We start from the raw sequence: 21982 nt of genomic DNA, 5'->3' as shown, positions 1-21982 counted from the left end.
ATATCGGAGTACACGTCTGTGTTTGAGGACAAACTCAAAGAAAACTGAAGTTAATGCAAGTAAGGAAGGTGAAAGAAGAGCTGTTGATTGAAGTTGCAGGAGAGAAGCTGAATCAGAAGAAAAAGTGTGTACACTAGGGAAGTACACTTGCATAGGAGAGAGATCTGGATAGTTGAAGAACCATCCAGTGTGGCTGGGCAGCAGTGAAAAATGTGACAGAAGTATTGTGGGACTGACAATATGTAACAAAATGGAAGGAAAAGCATATGCTGCATGTGTTTATCCCTGCCTGCTTTATGGGTTGAAAATGGAGGGTTTTACAGAGATGAAAGAAAACAAGGTATAGGTAACAGAAAATAATATAGTGAGGAGAATGATAGACAAGTGGATGATAGACAGTGTGTACATGGAAATTAGGGGGAAGATGAACTCTGTGATAGGCTGCAGAGTGCACTTTTCAGTCGGCTAATAAGAATGGGAGAAGAACGACCAGCAAAGAGAGCCTGGGGAGAAAAGGACAACAAGAAAAGAAGTGGAAGAACAAGGATAGGATGGAAAGGCTCTGTTAAGAGATGTTTGAAGACAAAGGGACTGAAACTCCAAGACACACAAACCCGTACCATCAAGTGGAAGAGACGGTGTAGAATTTTAGACATCTCCAACCCCACGAGCAGAAACAGGAAAAGGAGTCAAGAAGTGAAATGAAGTTGGATTCAAGTCACCAGGGCTTGATGAATTTTATCCTAGAGTAGGTAAGGAACTAGCTGAAGCAAGCTTGGAACGCTTAGCAATTACCTTCGAGAATTCTTGAAGGATGGGTGAGGTCCCAAAGGACTGAAGAAGGGCAAACATAGTACATGCCTTTAAAAAGGGGAACAAAGAGGACCTCAGGAATTATGGACCATTCAGCCTAACTTCCATACCTGGAAAGATACTGGAACAAATTATTAAACAATCAATGTATAAACTCACAGAGGATCATAGGATTATAAGGAATTGCCAGCATCAATTTGTCAAGAACAAATCATTCCAAACCCCTAACTTCCTTCTTTGACAGGGTTACTGGCCTAGTGGATGAGGGGGAAGCTGAAGATGTGATTTATCTCAATTTTAGTAAGGATTTTGACACAGCCCCTCGTGATGTTCCTATAAGCAAACTAAGGAAATGTGGTCTAAGTGAAATTACTATAAGGAGGGTGCACAACTGGTTGAAAGATTGTTCTCAAAGAGTAGTTATCAATGATTCAGTGTCAAACTGGAAGGACGTGTCTAGTGGGTTCTACATGGGTCAGTGGTGGATTTGGTACTGTTCAGTATTTTCATTAATGATTGGGTAATGGAGTGATCAGTGTGCTTATAAAATTCGAATGACATAAAGCTGGGAGGGGTTGCAAGCACTTTGGAAGATAGGACTAGAATTTAAAACGACCTTGAGAAATTCGAAAATAGGTCTGAAATCAGCAAGGTGAAGTTCAATAAAGACAGGTGCAAAGCACTACAGTTAAGCATGAAAACTCAAATGCACAATTACAGGTTGGGAAATAACTGGCTAGTAGTAGTACTGCTGAAAAAAATCTGGGATCACAAACAGAATATGCATCACCAATGTGGTACAGTTACAAAAAAAAAGTTACCATGTTATCAATAGGAGTGTTGTATGTAAGACATGGGAGGCAATTGTCCTGCTTTGCTTGGCACTGGTGAGGCCTCAGCTGGAGTATTGTGTCCAATTCTAGGTGCCACCCTTTAGGAAAGATGTGGTTAAACTGAAGAAAGTCTGGAGGAGAGGAACAAAAATGATAAAAGATTGAGAAAAGCTGACCTATGAGGAAAGGTTAAAAAATCTGGGTATGTTTAGTCTTGAGAAAAGAAAACTGAGGGAGGACCTGTTAACTGTCCAATATGTTAAGGGTTGTTATAAAGAGGATGGTGATCAATAGTTCTTCATGTTCACTAAAGGTAGGACAAGCAGGGCCGGCTCCAGGCACCAGCTTGGCAAGCAGGCGCTTATGGCGGCCACTCCGGAGAGGAGCGGCAGGTCCAGCTATTCAGCGGCAATTCGGTGGACGGTCCCTCACTCCCGCTCGGCGCGAAGGACCTTCCTCCGAAGTGCAGCCGCAGATCACTTTCGCGGCTTTTTTTTTTTTTTTTGGCTGCTTGGGGTGGCCAAAACCCTGGAGCCGGCACTGAGGACAAGTAGTAATGGCTTAATCTTCAGCTACGAAGATTTAGGTTAGCTATTAGGAAACCCTTTCTTACTATAAGGGTAGTTAAGTTCTGGAATAGGCTTCCAAGGGGAGCTGTGGAATCTCTGTCACTGGAGGCTTGTAAGAACAGGTTAGATAAACACCTGTCAGGGATTGTCTAGGTTTAGTTGGTCCTGCCTCAGTACAGGGAGCTGATCGGGATGACTCCTTGAGGTCCCTTCCAGTCCTGCATTTCTATGCCTCTTTTAACATAACTCAAGTACAGTTCCTGTTTATTTTAATATTAAATTCCTTAGTGATCCTTTTTAAACAGGAATTTCTGCATCCTGTATGCACTCCCTGGACAAACAAATCACACATAATTAGAACATTAGGAAGTAGGTAAGAAAACCCAGTAAGAAAAATGTTGATCAAAGTTTCATTTTATAGAACATTTTTTATGTGACTAGGACACAGCTTTACTCTTCTGGCTGTCTTCCCAGCTCTGTATTATCATCCATTCATTTTAAACTAAGAAGTGTAGCAGAATCAGCGTAATTATCTACAAATGTAGAATTTTTCTTTGTCTTGAAGTGCTGGATCTTCCTGAGTTTTTATTTCAAACACAATAGATAATTTCAGATATGGAATTTTCATTTATGAAAAAAATAGGAACCATGTGGGTGGATTTGAGATTAGTGATGGACAGAAGAGGCTTTCATTTCTAAATACCTTAGAATCCAGCCCAGATTAGTATTAATTGACAGTTATCATATAATTGCTATTTGGTGACCTGTGTAAAATGAGTTGGTGATCTCAGTTCATTTTCAGCAGTATTAGAAACATCACAATACTACAATTGCAGTTGCCAGGGGTGGAATGGATATGAAGATTCAACTCTCCAGCAGGACCTTGAGAGAAAAGTTTGCTCTGTTAACTGCCTATGCTTTATATGTTCTGGCTCTAGGACTGTCAGTCAGTTCCACCAAATATGTGTAAATTGGAGAAAAAATGGTAGTAATGCCTGTATTTAAAAATGCGTCTGAAATCTCTCTTAAAAGCAATGTAGTTTATTTTATTATATTTTTAATATTTTTAGTAACTGTAGTACCATCTAACTGCCTCCAGCATGTCTCTACAACAGTGGTTTTCAACCTGTGGTCCATGGACTCCGGAAGTCCCCAGACTGTGTTTAATTTCGAAAAGAGTCCTCACTTCCATTTGAGATTTTTAGGGGTCCTCAAATGAAGAAGGTTATAAAACACTGTCTCTACAACATTCTCCCTTTCTTAATGTTAAGGAATTTTTAGCAGGGGGACGATGGGGAAAATTTTTACTCTTTTTGTTTCAATGTTTCAGCATCAGCCTTTGTTCCTGGCTCGTCCCCTTGTAAGAAACAGCCACAGCCCTTTGCACTCACTGACCTGTTTTTATGTCATAAAGGGAGAGGCTAAAAAATTGTTTTGGATTCTCCTGAACATGCTCAGTAGCAATATATCTGTTGCTTAAGCTTTATCATCTAGGAGGGCAAAATTTTCAAACGTGCCAATGTCCTATTTTCAGAAGTGATTTAGGAGCCTAAATCTCATTGAGAGCCAGTGAGATTGTGTGCTCGCCTTCTTAAAATTTGTTGAGAGGACGGTGCTCAAACTTTCATGCATTGAAAATGTCAGCCCTGAAGTACCTAGATAGATATGTGTCTAATGTTAATACCTAAAAGTTGTTTCTCTACAGTGGTCATTCTGAGAAAATTGACAGTTACCTTTGATACCATTATCTCAGTATTTACAATATTTCTTAGGAGGGCCTGATATTTAGCATTTTCAGTATTCCTTACATGTACAAAATACTGAGGGGATCTCTCTTTATCTAAGGCATTTGACATATTTTTAAGTGTAACTGGCATAAATTTCACTGAATTAATTTCCTCCCATTGACTACATATTGGGCCCAGCATGGCAGTGGAAGCTTCTTCACACTATCTTACCAACTTGGCTCAATCTTGATATGAGGACTGTCTTCTCTGCATAGTTAGCCTGAGTGATTGGCACATGAGTCTTAGCTTAGCCCAGGTGTGAGCATCCCTACAGCAAAACCCTGCCCATGTTACTGTGTCCTCAATGGTTCTGCTCTTGCCTGTATGTGTCTGGGAGCATAGCCCATGGTTCTTTGTGCTGAGACACTCAAGGATTCTTTCCCAGTCAGTTGTGTCAATTGAAGGAGAACTTGTCTGTTTTCAAGGGGGAACTGTGGGAAAGGCATTGGAGGACTATCAGTACTTTTGGGGGGAGGGGAGGGGTTTGTCTGCATCCTCATTGCAAAGTGGCAAGTACCAGCCAGAGTTAAACCTGACCTATATTCCAAGCCTGTTAAACTAGCCTGAGCTTAAAATTACCTCCAAACTGTGTCAAAGGTTTTGCAGTGTGGATAGTGGGCATGGGTGAGGTGGGGCTAACGCTTGGGTAAGAGCCCAGATTAACTGTGTAGTGAAGATATACCCATAAACGTGGCCACCTCTGTAGGGTAGTTCAGTCTCCATGACTATTTAGTCTTTTCTTTCTTTCATCTGAGACTATTAACAATTGTTCCAATTGTGAAGTGAGTTTAGATGGTATTTGTGATGTGAACACTTGTACGCTATCACTCATTTTTATATGGCAATCAAATGGTAAGAACTTTTGATTACTACTGTCTTGGCCTTTTCTGTGTCAGTGACCTCTTCATTTTCAACTCCTTTCCTGCCTGGACCATCCAGTTCTCTTGAGAGTTGCCTTAGGATATATTTTCTCCTTCGAGATGAGAGCTGTCAGGTAACTCATAGAAAAAATGCCCTACGCATTTTTAAAATTCCTGACGTTTGCTTCTGAAATGAACTTTAAACTCTTAATCTTTTCTGTTGAAATCCTATTCTTATCTATTGTTTTAAAGTTAGCTTCTCCATCTGTCTCCTATGGAACTGCTTCTGGTTGTCACAAGAGCTCTGTGGCTTCAGTTTGGAGCCAATAGTGATGATGCACTGGGCTTTTTGCCAGTGAGTGATGATAAAACAATGACATTCTTTTGCAAAACTGAGTTGATGGTGCACGATAAATTGTTTGATCATATCTTTCAGCAATGTGCCTAATAATGAAACATACTTCCTTTTGGAGTCTAAAATTTCTAGCTTCTTCAGGACACTTCAATAAACCATGTGTTTTTATATTTAAAGAACAGTAATTATAATTGTGCTGATGCTTAGATGGTAGGGATTAAATTGCTTGTGAGTTTTCATATTTTTCAGTACTTAATGCAAAGCAAAGTCTGGAAGGCTTTTAAAATGTACACTGTATAATTACCAGCTCCAAGAAGTCACAACCAGGTCAAGGGATCCATAGAGCTAGGCATGCTACAGATATGATAAAAGGCTTAATATTTATATTTATATTTGTTAAATTGTGTGTGTGTCTGTCTGTCTCTCTCTCTCTCTCAAACCATAATTGATACAAAAAGGCCCAATCAGCATAATCCTTTTGGCCCTGTCCCTTATCCAAAAGGGCAGAAACCATTTTGAATCTGTCTAGTCCTTTCAGCACTGCCTACCTGAGAGAAATTTGGCTCGCTAACCATTGTGTGGTCTGTCTAGCATGCCTATAACTCTCCTGGTGTGTGTCTACATGCACGTGCAGTCCCAGCAGTGCACAGTTGTCGCAACCCTGTTTTGATTGCCACCAGGCCTATCTCCATGGCTGCAGCACAGATAGCATAGCCCCATCAGTGAAAATAGTCCTCCCCTCCCCGCCCCCCAGTGCACGTGTACATCTGGGCATATCTCACCTTTCAATTCCCTGCCATTGCAGGGGCCTCGGACATTGGTGGTATCTTGGTCTCTCCTGTTCTCTACCTGTGGCACGCAGTTTCCTGAGAACTGAAATATTTTGACCTAACTAAAGTCTTTGGGCATAATATAGGGGTATCTGGATGAAATTTGATGGCCTGTGGTAAACAGGAGGTCAGACTGATCCAAAGGTTCCTTCTAGCCTTGTACTCTATGAAACTGTGAAATAAGTGAAGGGTGGGGGACAATGCTTTTATTCTTTCTGTGCACCAGCCCATATGGGGAGAAACACATATGCACCATACATAGATTACCCTGGGATTGAATAAGTATTCCTAAGCAGTGGAACACTAGACATCGGGATTCTTGATTTCTGTTTCCGGCTCTGTGAGCTGAATGTTTCCTTATGGTTACAGAAAGCATAGTTAAATATAACATCACTCCTGTTTGGCTCATTTGTTGGAATGGAGCCTGAGACCTCTATATGTAAAAACCTGAGCCTTTACCACTTGAGCTAAAGAACATGATGTGTCTTAGTATGAAAGTAATAGAAGAATCATAGACATCATATGTCGTCTAGCCACTAGAGGGTGACACAGAGCCACACTGTTAGTGTGGGTGGCACAAGCACCTAATTTGTCATGTTCCTTCTGAAAGACTGTTTGGCAAAGTGGTTGAGACTTGACTGTTACATTAGAGTCCTGGGTTCTGTCCATAGCACCTCCTGAAGGGACCTTGTTCAAGCTCTGGCTTGTCTTACCCGTGAAACTCATGAGTGATAGCTACCCCCTAAAGTATGAAACTTTGGTTCATAGTAAGTTGTGAAGGGCACAAAAATATTAACAGCAGTCAGTAAGTGAGCTGGGGCTAGAACTCTGAGTCTTTGGGCTTGCAATTGAATGTACCTTCCACTGGGTTCCAGGCCAGAGCGAAGGGGAGTCCCTCCCTCTTTCTTGTTTGCTTCCCCAAAATGATATGAAGGCTATACTTTTTCCTATCATCACAAGATTGTCTGCAGCAGAGGCAAAAATCACAATACATTCCAGAGAGCTGACAACACTAATGGAGTTTCCAAAGGCACAGATAACTGTAAACACGTCCACATCAGAGGAAGAATTACAATCCCATCTTAATCAGTGTTCTTATGTGTATTTGAGAAGATAGTAGCCGACAGGGATTCAGCTAGGCACTCAGATACTATGGTGACAAATGTAGTATAAGCACCGGTCTAGATTAGAATAGTGAATCTCCTAGCCAGTCAGAGAGCGCACACTATGAGTAAAGTGGTACAAAGACTTTACCTTACCATGTGATTTGATTTTTAGATCTATGCTGTTATAATTCTTTTGATTACACTTCTTCAGCTGTGGAGCATAATTAATAGATTGACTTAAACCTGTGTTTCTTTTTCTTACCATCATCAAAAAATTATTGTCGGTAGCTATTGTTTTAGGCATTTCAACTGTTTAAATTACCTGTGGTACTGGTGCTAAACTACATTTCTACAAGTTTAGTATTTTGGATGTGAACGTGGTTTGAAGAGAGAGACTATCTGATTAAATAGAATAAACTCAATGGTTTTGACACTTGTATTAATTCTATCTGGCTGTGCCCGTTGTGGAGCCTTAATAACTCTCTTCATGCGTGGAGGGAACTGATGAGCTGGACCTGGGAAACAAGATGATTACAATGGAGAGTGAAAGCATAAAGGGAAAAGTGTTAACTTTCATTAAATCAACAACTTCCATAGTTCATTCTCAAGAGTCACCATGAGAAATATTCTTATTGAAATAACTTGCAATAGGCAGGCAAATGGCAAACACTTCAGTGTTGCTGTATGGCTGTCAAAATGATACTAGTGAATATTAATTAGATACTTTAATTTCCACATTTGGATTTCATTCCAGTAGCACATCAGAGAATCGTAAGTATTTAGTCTTAGACAGAAAAACAGTGTGGCCTGAGCCTAAGAAATGTCAGTGTCAATCTTTTGGAGCTGCTGTAAGAGTTTCCAAAAGTGTATTCATAGAAACAAAATAAATTTTAATTTAAGGCTCTACTGAGTTTTATGTAACATTTAATCAAATATCTGGAAGTGGTTTTAGGACCAAGCCAAATTAGAAGTAGAAAAGTGGATAGAGCAATAAGTAAAAACAATGAGAAGTCCTTGTGGCATCAACCTCAGCCTGGACCAGTCCACACAAGAGATCCACTTCCCGGACACTACAGTGCAAATAAGTGATGGTCACATAACCACCCTATACCGAAAACCTACTGACCTCTATACTTGCCTACATGCCTCCAGTTTTCATCCAGACCACATCATGCGATCCGTTGTCTACAGCCAAGTTCTAAGATACAACTGCATTTGCTCCAATCCCTCAGACAGAGACAAATACCTACAGGATCTCTATCAAGTGTTCTTAAAACTACAATACCCACTTGCTGAAGTGAAGAAACAGATTGACAGAGCCAGAAGGGTACCCAGAAGTCACCTACTACAGGACAGGCCCAACAAAGAAAGTAACAGAACGCCACTAGTCCTCAACTAAAACCTCTCCAGCACATGATCAAAGATGTACAACCTATCCTGAAAGACGATCCCTTTCTCTCACAGACCTTGGGAGACAGACCAGTCCTCGCTTACAGACAGCCCACCAACCTGAAGCAAATACTCACCAGCAACTACACACAACAAAAACACTAACCCAGGAACCTATCCGTGCAACAAACCCCATTGTCCACTCTGTCCACATATCTATTCAAAGGACACCATCATAGGACCTAACCACATCAGCCACACCATCAGGGGCTCGTTCACCTGCACATCTACCAATGTGATATATGCCATCAATAGAAAATTGTTTTGTACCAAGCTGCTAGTCCATCCCTAGCAGAATCAGTTTGGGTGTTTTATAAATAATTTTTACTGTGTTAAATATGTATTTAATTAAAAAAGAATCACTTAAGGAAATATTCAAACATTGAATTTGAAAGCCAGGAAATTTATGGTAGATATAAGTTAATGAAAAAGGAGAAAAGGGATGTATTAATCAAATAGCAGAAAATTCATACATCTTACAGACAGGCATACAGTTATACTGGCCTCAAGAGTAGCTTTGTGAGGAGGATGATGCAGTAATCCAGTCTGGAGGTTACTATAGGAAAAACCATGAAAAATTAATTCCTAACACTCGCAAATGAAAGGTGGGTTTTTTTGTTGTTGTTATTGTTGTTTTTTAATGGGACAAACCCTCTACGTTATTTATCATCTTGATCTTGGTTAAGGGAAGATTTGGGCCAACATTTTCAAAAATAAGAGCCTGTTTTTGAAATCAAATTCCTAAAAGGATCTGATTGGAGGAATATGCTGTCAAAATCTGCAGTTCTCTTGAAATCAAAATATATTGTGAATTTCACTGGATATTTTGTTTAAAAAAGAAAATCGGGAGGGGGAATTTCCAGCAATGTTGGGACATCCTACTTTGACATTTTTGGAATGAGACATTTTAGTTTTTTGTTTTGAAATGACTTTTTATATAACATAATACAACATAAAAAGTTGACATCATAACAAGACTGTTATTGAAACAAAATATTTTGATCAACCCTAAACTATTTATTAATTTTTTTAATTTCCTTCATAGAGAATTTCGTAGTTTTGGAGCAGGAGGGACCTCTGATGCCCAGAAAAAAGGGCATGAGAGTAATTGCCCTATGAGGGAAGTACAAAAGAGAATGTTCCCTGTGTGGAAAAGTCTGATAATAGTGGAAGGGTATAACCTGGAACTCAGAAGGACAAGTACCAAAGGAGTGGAGTCTTGTGACAGGTTCTCAGACTTAAGGTCCCTGCAAGGAGAGGCGGAGCTATTCTGCTGACTCACGCTAATTTATGCTGGAAGCCAGACCATATAGGGCACATTAGCTCCAATCCAGAATATAAAGCTGTTTGTGTAGCCCTTTTTGAAGGGAAATGCAAACTAGGGTCAGGGATTAAAGGGTTTTGCAGGAAGAACCATAAAATGCAAGCAAAGCCCTAGGAGAGCATAGACTGAAATTGACTTTTTCCTACTGAAGTTACCAAAAAAGGAAAACCTCAGGAAATGGTTAATTCTGGACGCTAATGTCTATGTCAAGAATGGAGACTCTGTCTGCTCATGAGCCTCCTTTATAGCTTTTCCTTCAGTCAACCCATCCTGGGCAGTCCCTGGGAACTGGCTCTGAGGAAGACTGGATAATAAGCAGCTGAGTTGGCCATGTCAGGGAAGGGAGTGAAGCTTCCTAACCATTGAGCTTTAAATGGGTATTTGAAAAAATTATTCTGCCAGAAATGAATACCAGTATTTAGGCTGAAATTGGGATGTATATGTATTAGAAGCCAAATTTTGGAACAGCTCTAAGTGTACAATATATTTTCTGGCAGATATTTTCTCTAAAGGTTGAGAAGTCTCAGTGCAGTGATTGTTTCTGCTAATGTTTTTAACCATAATTGAGAGAATAAGTGTTACGTAAATCTTTGGGATCTGGTAGAATCTATCTGATTTTGCCAGACAGATTTGAGCAAATTGGGATTATATAATGCATGATGGAAAATACTATAAGAGCACTTCTCCAATAGAATTCTTAATTTCTCCTTGTAATAGAACTTCAAGCTTTCTACTTTTGCTTCTGGAATGTTTATTATATCCATTATCTAGTGCCATACAAAATCATCTGTGAGGTAGGCTCTGCTGGGTGACTGGCCTCCCAAATATTTTCTGCAGAGTGCCCCTCGTAATTGAGATAGAGATTACTGTTGGATGCTGCCAAACATCACACACATGTAGATATCTAAAAAATTGTGAGGAAACGCTCCTGTATCTGTAATGATAGTAAATGATAGTGAGTGATGAATATAGATATTTGTGAGCTCTGCTCACAATTCTCTGATTTTTATAAACAGGTTTTTTTTGGTTCTGTTCCGAGTAAAGTGTGTGCCCACACCAATTGTTAATTACCTTATATATATAAAAACAGTGTAAAAGTATTATCTTCCTGGGGCTGAAAACGTTTCACGTGCATCTTGTCTACCGAAAGTGCTGTGCTGTTCTGTTGGATGGGGACATGTTTGTTGCTGCTGCCATACAGTGCTTTTGGAGGTGCTATCTTTGCACTAAGCCAGGGGTGGGCAAACTACCACCCGGGGGCCACATCTGACCCTTCAGACGTTTTAATCTGGCCCTTGAGCTCCTGCTGGGGAGCAGGGTCCGGGGCTTGCCCCGCTCCACATGTGCTGTGGCTCCACATGACTCCCAGAAGCAGAGGAATGTCCCCGTTCCGGCTCCTACGCGTAGGGGCAGCCAGGGGGCTCCACATGTTGCCCCCGCCCCAAGTGCCACCCCTGCAGCTCCTATTGGCCGGTAACCACGGCCAATGGGAGCTGCAGGGGCGGCACCTGCAGATGGGGCAGTGCACAGAGCCGCCTGGACACACCTCCGTGTAGGAGCCAGAGGGGGGGACATGTCGCTGCTTCCGGGAGCTGCTTGATTTAAGCACCGCCCGGAGCCTACACCCCTGACCCACTCCTGCGCCCCAACCCCCAGCCCTGATCCTCCTCCTGTCCTCTGAACCCCTCGGTCCCAGCACAGAGCACCCTCCTGCACCCCAAACACGTCATCCCCAGCCCCACCCCAGAGCCCGCATCCCCAGCTGGAGCCCCCACCCTCCCCACACACCCCAACCCCCTGCCCCAGCCCGGAGCCCCCTCCTGCACCCTGAACTCCTCATTTCTGGCCACACCCCCAGCTGGAGCCCTCACTCCCTCCCACATCCCAACCCCCATTTCACGAGCATTCATGGCCCGTCATACAATTTCCATACCCAGATGTGGCCCTCGTGCCAAAAAGTTTGCCCACCCCTGCACTAAGGCTAAGGTGTTTAGCAGTTGTGCACACTAAAGATCATAGGCCACCTTTTGGAAGAGTTGCATGTTGGCCTGTTATGACCTTAAATGAAATGCAGTGTAACCACCATGCAAGCCAGAGTTTCTTTATTGTATAAGTATAATAGAGGTGTATATTTTAATATTTTTTAATTAATATTGTTTTAATTTTACAAACTTTAAAGCAGATGTAAAATTCCTTGTCCCGGTTTAATTTGGTGAAAGCAAAAACGTTAATCTATTTAACCTTCTGTTTGAAAAAGCCCAGCGGGTCAAGCTTTCAGTAAATCAGAACGTGCAGTGGTTTTTCTACATGTCCTCTTTCCTGTTGCACGACATCCAATTATTCCTTTACAGCTAGTAAGTTAAGATGTTGCCCTGTCATCTTTGGGATGGAAATAATTATAGCTATTGGGTTAAATCAGACATTGCTTTTTTAATTCCCTTGTTTTGTTAGGAACAGATGGACTTTACTTCTTCAGATCATCGTCCAAACAAAAAAAGAAAGGTAGCAAATGAAATAGAAGTGGTTTATTGAGTGTTTTGTGGGGTGTGTGTTTGCGTTTTTTTTTAACACGTCTGAAAATAAGTAATATGCTGCAAAAGCAAAAATATTAGTAACAGTTAAATTAAAGCATTAAATGCCAAGGACGTTTGTTTTGGTGTTTCTAAGTAATTAAATTAGAGCAGATGATGGGGATTTTTTTTTAGAGTATGCCCTTGTGCACCATCCTAAATGCATTTTCTGGTAATCCACAGTAGTCTGGTATTTGGTTGATTATACTGCAGACTAATCTCACTAAAGCAAACTGAATAACTGTTGTAAGTTAATTGCCCTTGGGTGGCTCTATTTCAGTAAGCAACACTGGCCTTCTGGGAAGAATGACAGCAAGCTACCAAGAGTTCTCTGTAACTACTGCCTTCTATGAGATGCGCAGACACGATGAAACTATGGGCCTGTACCTCCTGCTAACTATCACCTGCTAAGCAATAAACCACTGAAATCATGGGAGTTGAGGGTACTTCACTTCTTGCAACATAAGCGTCCTGAGTTATTAAACCCACACTCTACCTGACTTGAAATACCCATGTAAAGAAACACGGTTTGGGAAGGCCCTTTGTTTTACATTGGTCTAAGACCTCAATGGGTATCATTCTTTTCTGCTGTAAGCCCTCCCAAAAGATCTATATAATTTATAGACCCTAAGGTCTTAAATAACTATTCAACCCAAACCTGGCTTCATTTTTAGTAGTTGAAGTAGTGCTTTGATGTAGTTAGCTCTCGGAGACTATTAACACAATAGCACACTTCATTTTTCACAAATGCACAAGTTGTCTCTATGGTGGAATTGATATACGCTGTACATATCAGTTTTTCTCAGCTTGAAACCCAGTTCATCAAAATGCTCATTTATCTCATCTTAAGGCAGAAAAATTGATTATTTAAAAAAACAAAAATACCGAAAACTAAATCCTGAAAACCTTATCCTGTCAGGTCTCCTATTAACGTCACTTGGGACTTTGCCCGAGAAAGGAAAGAAATATTAGGCCCTTCAGTGATTATGAGTAAAGGTCCAAATATTACATTAAGAATATTTTTGTATTAAATTAAGATGAGATGCTTTTTTCACTGATTATGACATTGTCATATGTATTATTTTTTCCCCACTGGCATAAAATAGACCCAACATGATATTTCTGATTTTGCAGCGTTATATAACAGTCAGAAGAATATAAGATGTTTCTTTTAGAGTAATTCAGTGTGGCAGTTCTGTACTGCATCTTCTGCATTTGTCCTTTCTCAGCCTATTTCTACACCAGTCATTCATTTATTTTGAATATTTGGGAAGAAAGAAAGAAAGGCAAATCAGATTTGTGTGTTTTTAAAATAATTTCTAAAATAGTCAGTCCTGATATTTAAGATATTGATTAGGACTTTTTTCTGCTAATTATTGGGGCTTTTTAGCTATAGAGTAGTAATATATAACAAGGCACACTTGGTTTCAGAGTACATTAATGCATATACGAAAAGCCCCAAGCCAGTTTTGCTAGCTACATAAGTGGGAAGTCAAAGATTTAATATTCAAAGGTTACAATACCATATTTTCAAACAATACTTAAAATGCCAATAACCTGCTGTATTCTGAAATGTTGTGTTGAGTCTAGCTTTTTGTTTGCCTCCTACTGGCTTTTTTCATGGTATTGTTCATGTGGATATATATTGTGCTCAGGGCTACAATGAGGTGAAGGCTTTTCCTTTTGAGTATGATAAGTAACAGCTTTTCTTTTTCTGCATTTGTATAAAAATATTGTGGGGTATCTGAGACACTTTTAAAAGATATAAGCTTCAGCACAACATGGAAGCAGGTGAATAATTACTCTCTTCATTATTATTTTTTAGAGCAAAGAAAGAGTTATGCACGGGACAGTGCCAGCAGCATATCCGAAACTTCACAGTATCATGTGGAGGTAAGACTGAGATTTCCAATTGGAAAAATAGCAAATGCCTGGACACAATTTTTAGGGTAAAATGCAAGGTCTAGTTTACTCTTCCTAGTACAGTTCTACATAATATGCAATGATTTGTTTCCCCCCAAGCAGTGTACATAGATTTGAAGACATATACATCATCTAAAATGTTTTGCCAGGCAAATGTCACTTTTAGTATAATATACATTTGATTATGTCTTAGATCCTGCAGCTAGACCACAATGGGCTACAATTGTGTCAGTTTTTATGAGCAAAGCAGGATTGCCTGCAGTTACTATTTGGCAGGGGGAGGGGATGTGTCTATGCAAAATCTAGGTGCCTCAGGAAGTGATGTTGATAATTCAATAGGTGATTTGCTTTTCTCCTTGAGCTTGTTGCCTTCTAGTCCTCAGGCACAGTGTTGAGATGCTCTGTGTCACTGAAGCTCCATGTTGGAGGATATGGAAAATGGAGGCTTTGATAAAATATCATCATCATCATCATCATGAGAGCTCAGACTGGTATTCACAACAGCAGGGGTCCTCCGGGCTAGCTACATTCTGTTATGGTTAATTACGTTCTGCCTACCAAATTCTCCCTACTTTCCAATGCAGAGTTTATCTCTTGCTTCCTGTCCTAAACTGCTGAGCAGAATTACTGTATATTGATGTCGTGTTCTACCCCAGGAGTAAATCCATTTAAATTCTGCAGGGGAGCAAGCATAGGCGCCGACTTCCCCGCTTTCCTGTGGGTGCTCGACCGCCCCTCTACCCCACCCCCACTCCACTCCTTCAATGCCCCTCCCTCCCCACCTCTTCCAACCCCTTCCCCAAAATCCCCGCCCCAACTTTGCCCCCTCCCTGCCCCTATTCCCACTCCAGCTCCACCTCTTCCCTGCCTCCACCCCTGACCGAGCCACATTCCCGCTCCTCCCCATCCCTCCCGGAGCGTCCTAATGCTGCCAAACAGATGTTTGGTGGCGGCCGGGCGGGAAACTCTGGGAGGTAGGCGGAGGAGCAGGGACGCAACGCGCTCAGGTGGGGCGGGAGTGGAGGGGAGCTTGGCTGTCAGTGGGTGCAGAGCACCCACTAATTTTTCCCCGTGGGTGCTCCGAGACTGGAGCACCCACGGAGTCGGCACCTATGGAAGCAAATCCTGGATGCTCACATATTGTGAGCACTTTGTGATCCTTTGTCATATAAGACAATTTAAAATATAAGACATCATATTACAGCCTTATTCTGATACGACAGTAGACATTCTGTTGTGTAACCAAGCAGCACTGTTGTGGGACTAAATTAGGTCCTGCCAATGCCATAAATTCACAGTTCCTCATTGTTCAGCTTTAAATTCAGAACCTGTATAAGTTGTTACATGTTTGATGGTTCTCAGCATCATCTTACATTCTATTGCTCAGATCGCCTTCACAATCTGCTTGCAAAGAAATACTTATGTTGCTTTTGACTCTATGGTTTTGGCTACTTTAGAAATTAAAGTTAGGTATTGGTACTCTATTGGCATAAAGATTACTGCATGTATTTGGAATGCAAGCGTTGCCATGTGAACAATCAGTATAATCTCTTTACTAAATTTTATTTTGCCTTTTGAGTTGTTTAAATTCCCTTTCATTTCTGTGTTAATATTATTTGGTCTTATGCAGCTGCCATATCCACTGTCCTGGTTACACAGTTAATCGGTATACCATTCTGTGTATTTGATGCATTGTTGACATGTTAGAAAAGAAATGTAGCAAAATCATAACTGCAAGGAAATTGGATGGATCCAGAACAATGGCAGTGAGATAATATTTCATTCACAGGCCACTGGTTAAAAATAAAATACATGCCAGGCTGGTAGTGAACAAAATGATACCATAAAATATTTATTTTCTAGTCTATATGAAATGAGTGGCCCATCTATCTAGAAAGTGTCTCTATGAGAAACAAATGAACAACATATCATTGCTATTAGTATGCTAGTTGTCAGCTTTAACAGAAATATGAGGACCTTCCCGGTCAGGGTTGGGGCAAATTAACAGAGTACAGGTCAGTTTCCTGTTGTGCTGCTGCCTGTTTCACTTTCCAGAGGTGCCAGGGTGCTACTTGTCATGCATGGTAAATTAATGTTCTGAGAGTATTTTTTTTTTTTTTTAAATCCTGATTGTGATGCCTGAAAAATGTCAAAAAATTTTTACTACTAGTTTAACTACTAACAGAATGATAGAGGATAATAAATTGTAGGTTATAGTAGTCAGTTGATTTCTTTAAGTGACATTATAGAATAAAAAATTGTAGCTTATCAATGGGATGTGTCATGTATAAAGGCACTCTTTTTTTAAATGCATGGCTTGTCATCCTGTTTCCCTACAGTTTAAATACTACAGACATTTGGTTTTGGAAAATGAGTTTTAATGTGTGTGCATTTTTTTACGCATGTATCGATCATCAGCACTTGACCACTTTTGTTTTGGACCGGAAAGAGGCTATGATAACAGTGGATGATGGAATAAGAAAGCTGAAATTGCTGGATGCCAAGGGCAAAGTGTGGACTCAAGATATGATTCTTCAAGTGGATGACAAAGCTGTCAGTCTGGTGGACTTAGAATCAAAGGTAGGGTCTGTAAATGGCATTCTTATTTTCAGAAAGGAAGAAGAAGGGAATCAGCGGGAAAAAGAGTGTCTGAAGGGTTTTTTTATATTATTTTAATTACCGCTTTATTATTTTCATTGTTTGGATGAAATTGCAGCAGCATTTCAGAGATCAAGACTCTGAATTTTTGGTAACCAGAAATGTAAGATTTTTTTTCCCGCCCCCCTGCAGAATGAACTGGAGAATTTTCCTTTGAGCACAATTCAACATTGCCAAGCTGTGATGAACACGTGCAATTATGATTCTATTCTTGCACTAGTTTGCAAAGAACCAGCCCAAAACAAGCCAGATCTTCATCTTTTCCAATGCGATGAGGTTAAGGTAAAGCAATAATACAGACCCATTGCAGATCGCTTGAATTTTGTAATTTTGTGAATTGACAGTGAGGAGGAAAATCAATGATACCGCCTCACAAAATGTACTTTGTTCTTTTCTTCTGTCAGTTGTACTTGTATCATCAATATATTGATGATACTAAGTTTTCTTAGTATGATGATAAATATACTATAGTATATTCATTAAGGGTAATGATATCTCAGATATGTGAAACCTTAGTAGAATGCACACCCATATAAATCTTTCCTAGAGAGAGCATTTTGGGAGGGTAAGGTTCAAGGCTTAGCTATTAAATTAGGCTCGCAGATCACTGAGGTTTGTGTGTATATGTTAGTAATATTCACTGGTACTGTTTCTTAAGAAGATGGTGTAAAATAGCTCAAGAGAGTTAATTACAAATTCGTAGAAGCTGATGAGAAATGTTATCTGTTCTTACTGCATTTTTCCTTTCCATCTATTCCTTTCTCATTGAGCAGTTAAATCTCTTCTGCGCACGTGTATTCTCTCCCCCCATGCAGGACATCAAATTATTTGTGCTGAGGCAGACTTCTAGTCATCAGAAGATGCTGGCGTCATTTATATTGATCAGAGGCTTGGAAGCAAGCAAATAGACTAATATTGGCTTATGCTCTATTAGAAAACTAGAGCGGGAGAGGGGGGAATATTACTAGGTAAGATGGTCAAAACCAAGAGGAAGAGAGATCTTGTTTGCTTCCAGTTAAGATAAGCCAGCAATATTTTAGAGTAAAGAAAATTGTTAAAAGTACTTGACTTTATTTCTAGGATTGTACATCTCAATTTCGGCATGTGCAGTAATATAATTTGTACTGCTTCTTCAAATTCTGATAAGTAATTTCATGTAAGTTTTTAATTTTATTTCATAGTAGTTTTAGTCACCCTATTGTATCCTTTAAAAAAAAAAAATAACACTAATCACATGGTAGAGTTTCTTCAAATAAACATTTGGAATGGTTCCAGCGATAGTGATGTGAAGATGACTGGGGTTAATTGTGTGACCAGTGGCATGCTGACAGATCTACTTCTGTTGGTTTTTGCTGCAACTCCACTAGGGGGACTCTGCCAGCATAGCTAAGCCGGCAAAGGCTCTGTAGTGCAGACAAGCTCTGAGATTATATACATTCAGTTTTCAGTTAGTAGTGAAGTTCATACTGAAGGATGTTCCCTGCCCATCTCATTTTTTCCTAATCTTTTTATTGCAATCCCTACTGGTATGTCTACACTGCAGTGTAAGCCCAGGTTCAAATTCAGGATCAAGCCTAACCCCGCTTTCACCTACACACATCATGATAACCCAGGGCTCGGATCCAGGGTCCCGGGATCCTGGTAGGGTGGCAGGTATGAGCCTGACTCAAGCCCCGCTGGACTTGTACTCGGGGAGTCTGCAAAAAGTATTCCACAATCCTGTGGGCCAACTTTCTTTGTCCTCTGGACAGCCAAGTTTAGTGGACAGTCAAGTTTTCACATGCTACATTACGGACAAAGGGCTAGAGTGGCCACATTTTGGGTACTAGGAATTCTGGGATATGGGTGGTTGTACTCAGGCCCACATAAGGCAGTGTAGATGCTGGAGCCGCCCCAGGTTGAGACCCCGGGTTCAACCATTCCTTTTCTTCTCTTTAGTGTTGTTGCTATTTGTTGATTGATGTGCAATGCCTTTCACTAACATGCTTGAGAAAACTTAACATAATACCATCATCATGTAGGAAAGAAGAAATCATTTGCTCTGGCAATAATTGTTGACTTGAAATAATTACAACTGTTCAGGCACATTTCAGCTTAAATGACATATACACCAGAAAGACAACTTGGGTGAGATAATATCTTTTATTAGACCCACTTCTGTTGGTGAGAGAGACAAACTTTTGAACTTCAGAATCCTTCAGCTCTGACCTTTCACCAGCAGAAGTTGCTCCAATAGATGACATTACTTCACCCACTTTGTCTCTCTAATATCCTGGGACCAACCCGGCTACAACAACACTGCAAACGTACACACCAGAACACAGTTTGATATCAAAACACTGATATATGTATCAGCATCCAGACAGTAGCACTGTGTGTCTCTCTTTAACTGTATTGAAAATAAAGTTGAAAGAAAATTCTTTTGATACATATGTTCCTGGACCTAAATGTGTTTCAAAAACAAGCAGGTGGATATTTTTAATCCTATCTATTTAGCCTAGTTAACAACTCAAGTGTTTGGCAGCCAGGTAACATCTGTTTCTGTCCCTGCAGGCTAGCTTTATTCATGAAGATATTGAAAGTGCAATCAGCGACAGCAAAGGGGGGAAACAAAAGAAGAGGCTTGACACGCTCAGGTAAAAACCTTCCAGGTAGTATCAGGAACAGTCTAGTAGAAAGTAATTTAAAATCATCCTTTCTTTTTCTCCCCCATTCTCCTCTTCCCAACTCTACTATTTTTTACTATTTTGTGGTAATCTTCTGGATAGTGTACACCTACCATCGGGGACAACAGTTTGACTTATTTCTCTCTCTCACTGTCTGAATTTACAACTTCTGTTCTTAACTCTCTCCTACTCCAATGTTATACATAACTGTGCTCAGTTGGGAAAATGCTGCCACTTCCTCTAGTGGGTGAGAGGATGTGTTAAGGGTGGGGGAGTGGAGTGCATTGAATTCAGAGAAGATTAATGTCTGATGTTCCTAAAACCTCATGTTTCAAGTGGTTACCTGCAGGGGTCAGGACAGGTTTCTTTTGCCCCCTCCAAATGTATTCTGGGTTTTTTTGGTTGGTTGTTTGGTTGGTTCTTTTCTCTGAATCCTCAGAGATGGCCACAGCTGGAGATGGGACACTGGATGGGGTGGGTTGGTGCTGTGAGGAGGTACCAAGCATAGTCTCTTTCAGGTGCTTTCCTGGCTGATTCTTGCTCACACACTCAAGGATCGAACTAGTTGCCATATATGGGGCCAGGAGGGAGTTTTTCCCCTAGGTCAGATTGGCAATGGCCTTGAAGGCGTGATTAGGGGATGGGGTAAGCCTTCCTCTGCAGGATGGTATGCAGGTTGCTTGCTAGGATCATCTGCGTATATCTCACTTAATCGATTTCCTGTCATTCTGGGGGCCTCAGGCACTGGTGCACTTCTGTCCCTCCTATTCTCTCCCTGTGGCACATAATAGTCTAGTCTCCTCTGGGCTGTAATAATTCTGGTGGTTAGGTTTAGTGCGCAGGTACTATGTGCTGTTGGTGGCCTGTGATATACAGGAGGTCAGACCAGATGATCTGCTGGCCTTAAACTCTGATTAATACAGAAGTGAGGTATCATGGGGATTCAGAAACAATAGAGTAGATTTTCAAAGGCATGAATGAGAGTTAATGGGAGTTTGGCACCTACCTGCCCTTTGTGCCTTTGAAAAAATCTCCAAGTAATGCTTAGCTTTTTATAAAAATTTTCATCTGTAGCTCTCAAAACACCGTACAAAGATAATTATATATTAATTTCACCATTGTACTGATGGGGAAAATAGACACAAGTTAATGATCTGGTAGAGGGAGTAAGCAGCATGTTCATGGAGTTCACATATAATAACAAAGGCTTCGAGCTTACAAACACTCACGCACATGCTTAACTTTACTCATAGGCTTAAAGTTAAATGGCTGCATTTGTGTGTGCAAGACCATGTCTTAAATTAGGAGCAGTTTCCAACAGGTATGAGGACAAAGTAGTAATACCAAAGGACCTGGAAACATTAGAAACAATGCAGAAAATTAAAATAATGAGATTTAGTTTGGAAAAGTGAAAGTCAATGCATCTGGGGGAAAATGATCTGAAATGCAATGTTGTGTGGTAGAACCCAGGAAGCTGTAATGCTATAAAGGCTGCAAAGGCAGACAGTGTATGGCAGATTAGAGTTTGCCATGCGTTATGGCATCATACATGCAGGCATGAGATCACAGAGAAAGAAGATAATAGTCCCTCTGTATATGGCACAATCATGACTACTCCAGAAATACTGCATTCAGGCCTGGTCTACACTTAAAACATATACCACCATAACTATGTCGGCTAGAAAAAAAAATCACACCCCTTAGCCAACATATCTGTGCTGGCAGAACCCCAGTGTAGGCATCACTATAAGGGAGAAGAGTGCTAGCTGATGTTAGTCAGGGAGGTGGTGGTATGCAGGCAGAAAAACTCCTTCTGTTGGCCTACGCTGCAGCAGCTGCACTAGGGGGCTATCCCAGCATAGCCATGCCGAAACAGAATGGACATGGCCTCAGTCTGGATACCAAATTATCCCAAAGATATGGAGAGCAACAAAAAGAATGACTGGAGGTACTAACTTCGGAAGGAAGATTTAATGTTTAATATATTAATCTAGAGACAAATAAAACAGAACACATATTTACCGATATTTGAAGGGTGTGAATAGGAGGAATGAGATAGAATTCAGAGGGGGGAGAAATAAGGTTAATATGGCGGGAGCGGGGGAGAAACCTGTTGGATAATAAAGTCTCTCAGGCTGCTGAATAGTGTCCCAATGAAAATGATGGAAAGCCCTGTTGCTTGTGGTATTTAAAACTGTACGAGATAAAATGCTAGAAAATGTACTGTAGAGGACAATCC

The 21982-nt window shown here is 40.6% G+C and overlaps 1 protein-coding gene across 1 annotated transcript in view; it reads left to right on the top strand.

The window, feature by feature from the left end:
* EPS8 (epidermal growth factor receptor pathway substrate 8) overlaps positions 1-21982 on the top strand; it is a 203782-nt gene that overhangs the window by 123797 nt on the left and 58003 nt on the right. Inside the window, exons 4-7 of the mRNA XM_026652262.1 lie at positions 14322-14389; positions 16838-16999; positions 17210-17359; positions 19631-19713. Coding sequence (XP_026508047.1) covers positions 14322-14389; positions 16838-16999; positions 17210-17359; positions 19631-19713 — 463 coding nt within the window. The remainder of the gene's footprint in view (positions 1-14321; positions 14390-16837; positions 17000-17209; positions 17360-19630; positions 19714-21982) is intronic.

The sequence above is a fragment of the Terrapene carolina genome, unplaced genomic scaffold (assembly GCF_002925995.2).
Source record: "Terrapene carolina triunguis isolate 2854851 unplaced genomic scaffold, T_m_triunguis-2.0 Scaffold112, whole genome shotgun sequence".
Classification (NCBI taxonomy): Eukaryota; Metazoa; Chordata; order Testudines; family Emydidae; genus Terrapene; species Terrapene triunguis.
Note: the sequence above shows the minus strand (reverse complement) of the source record. Positions and strands in the feature narration are given on the sequence as shown.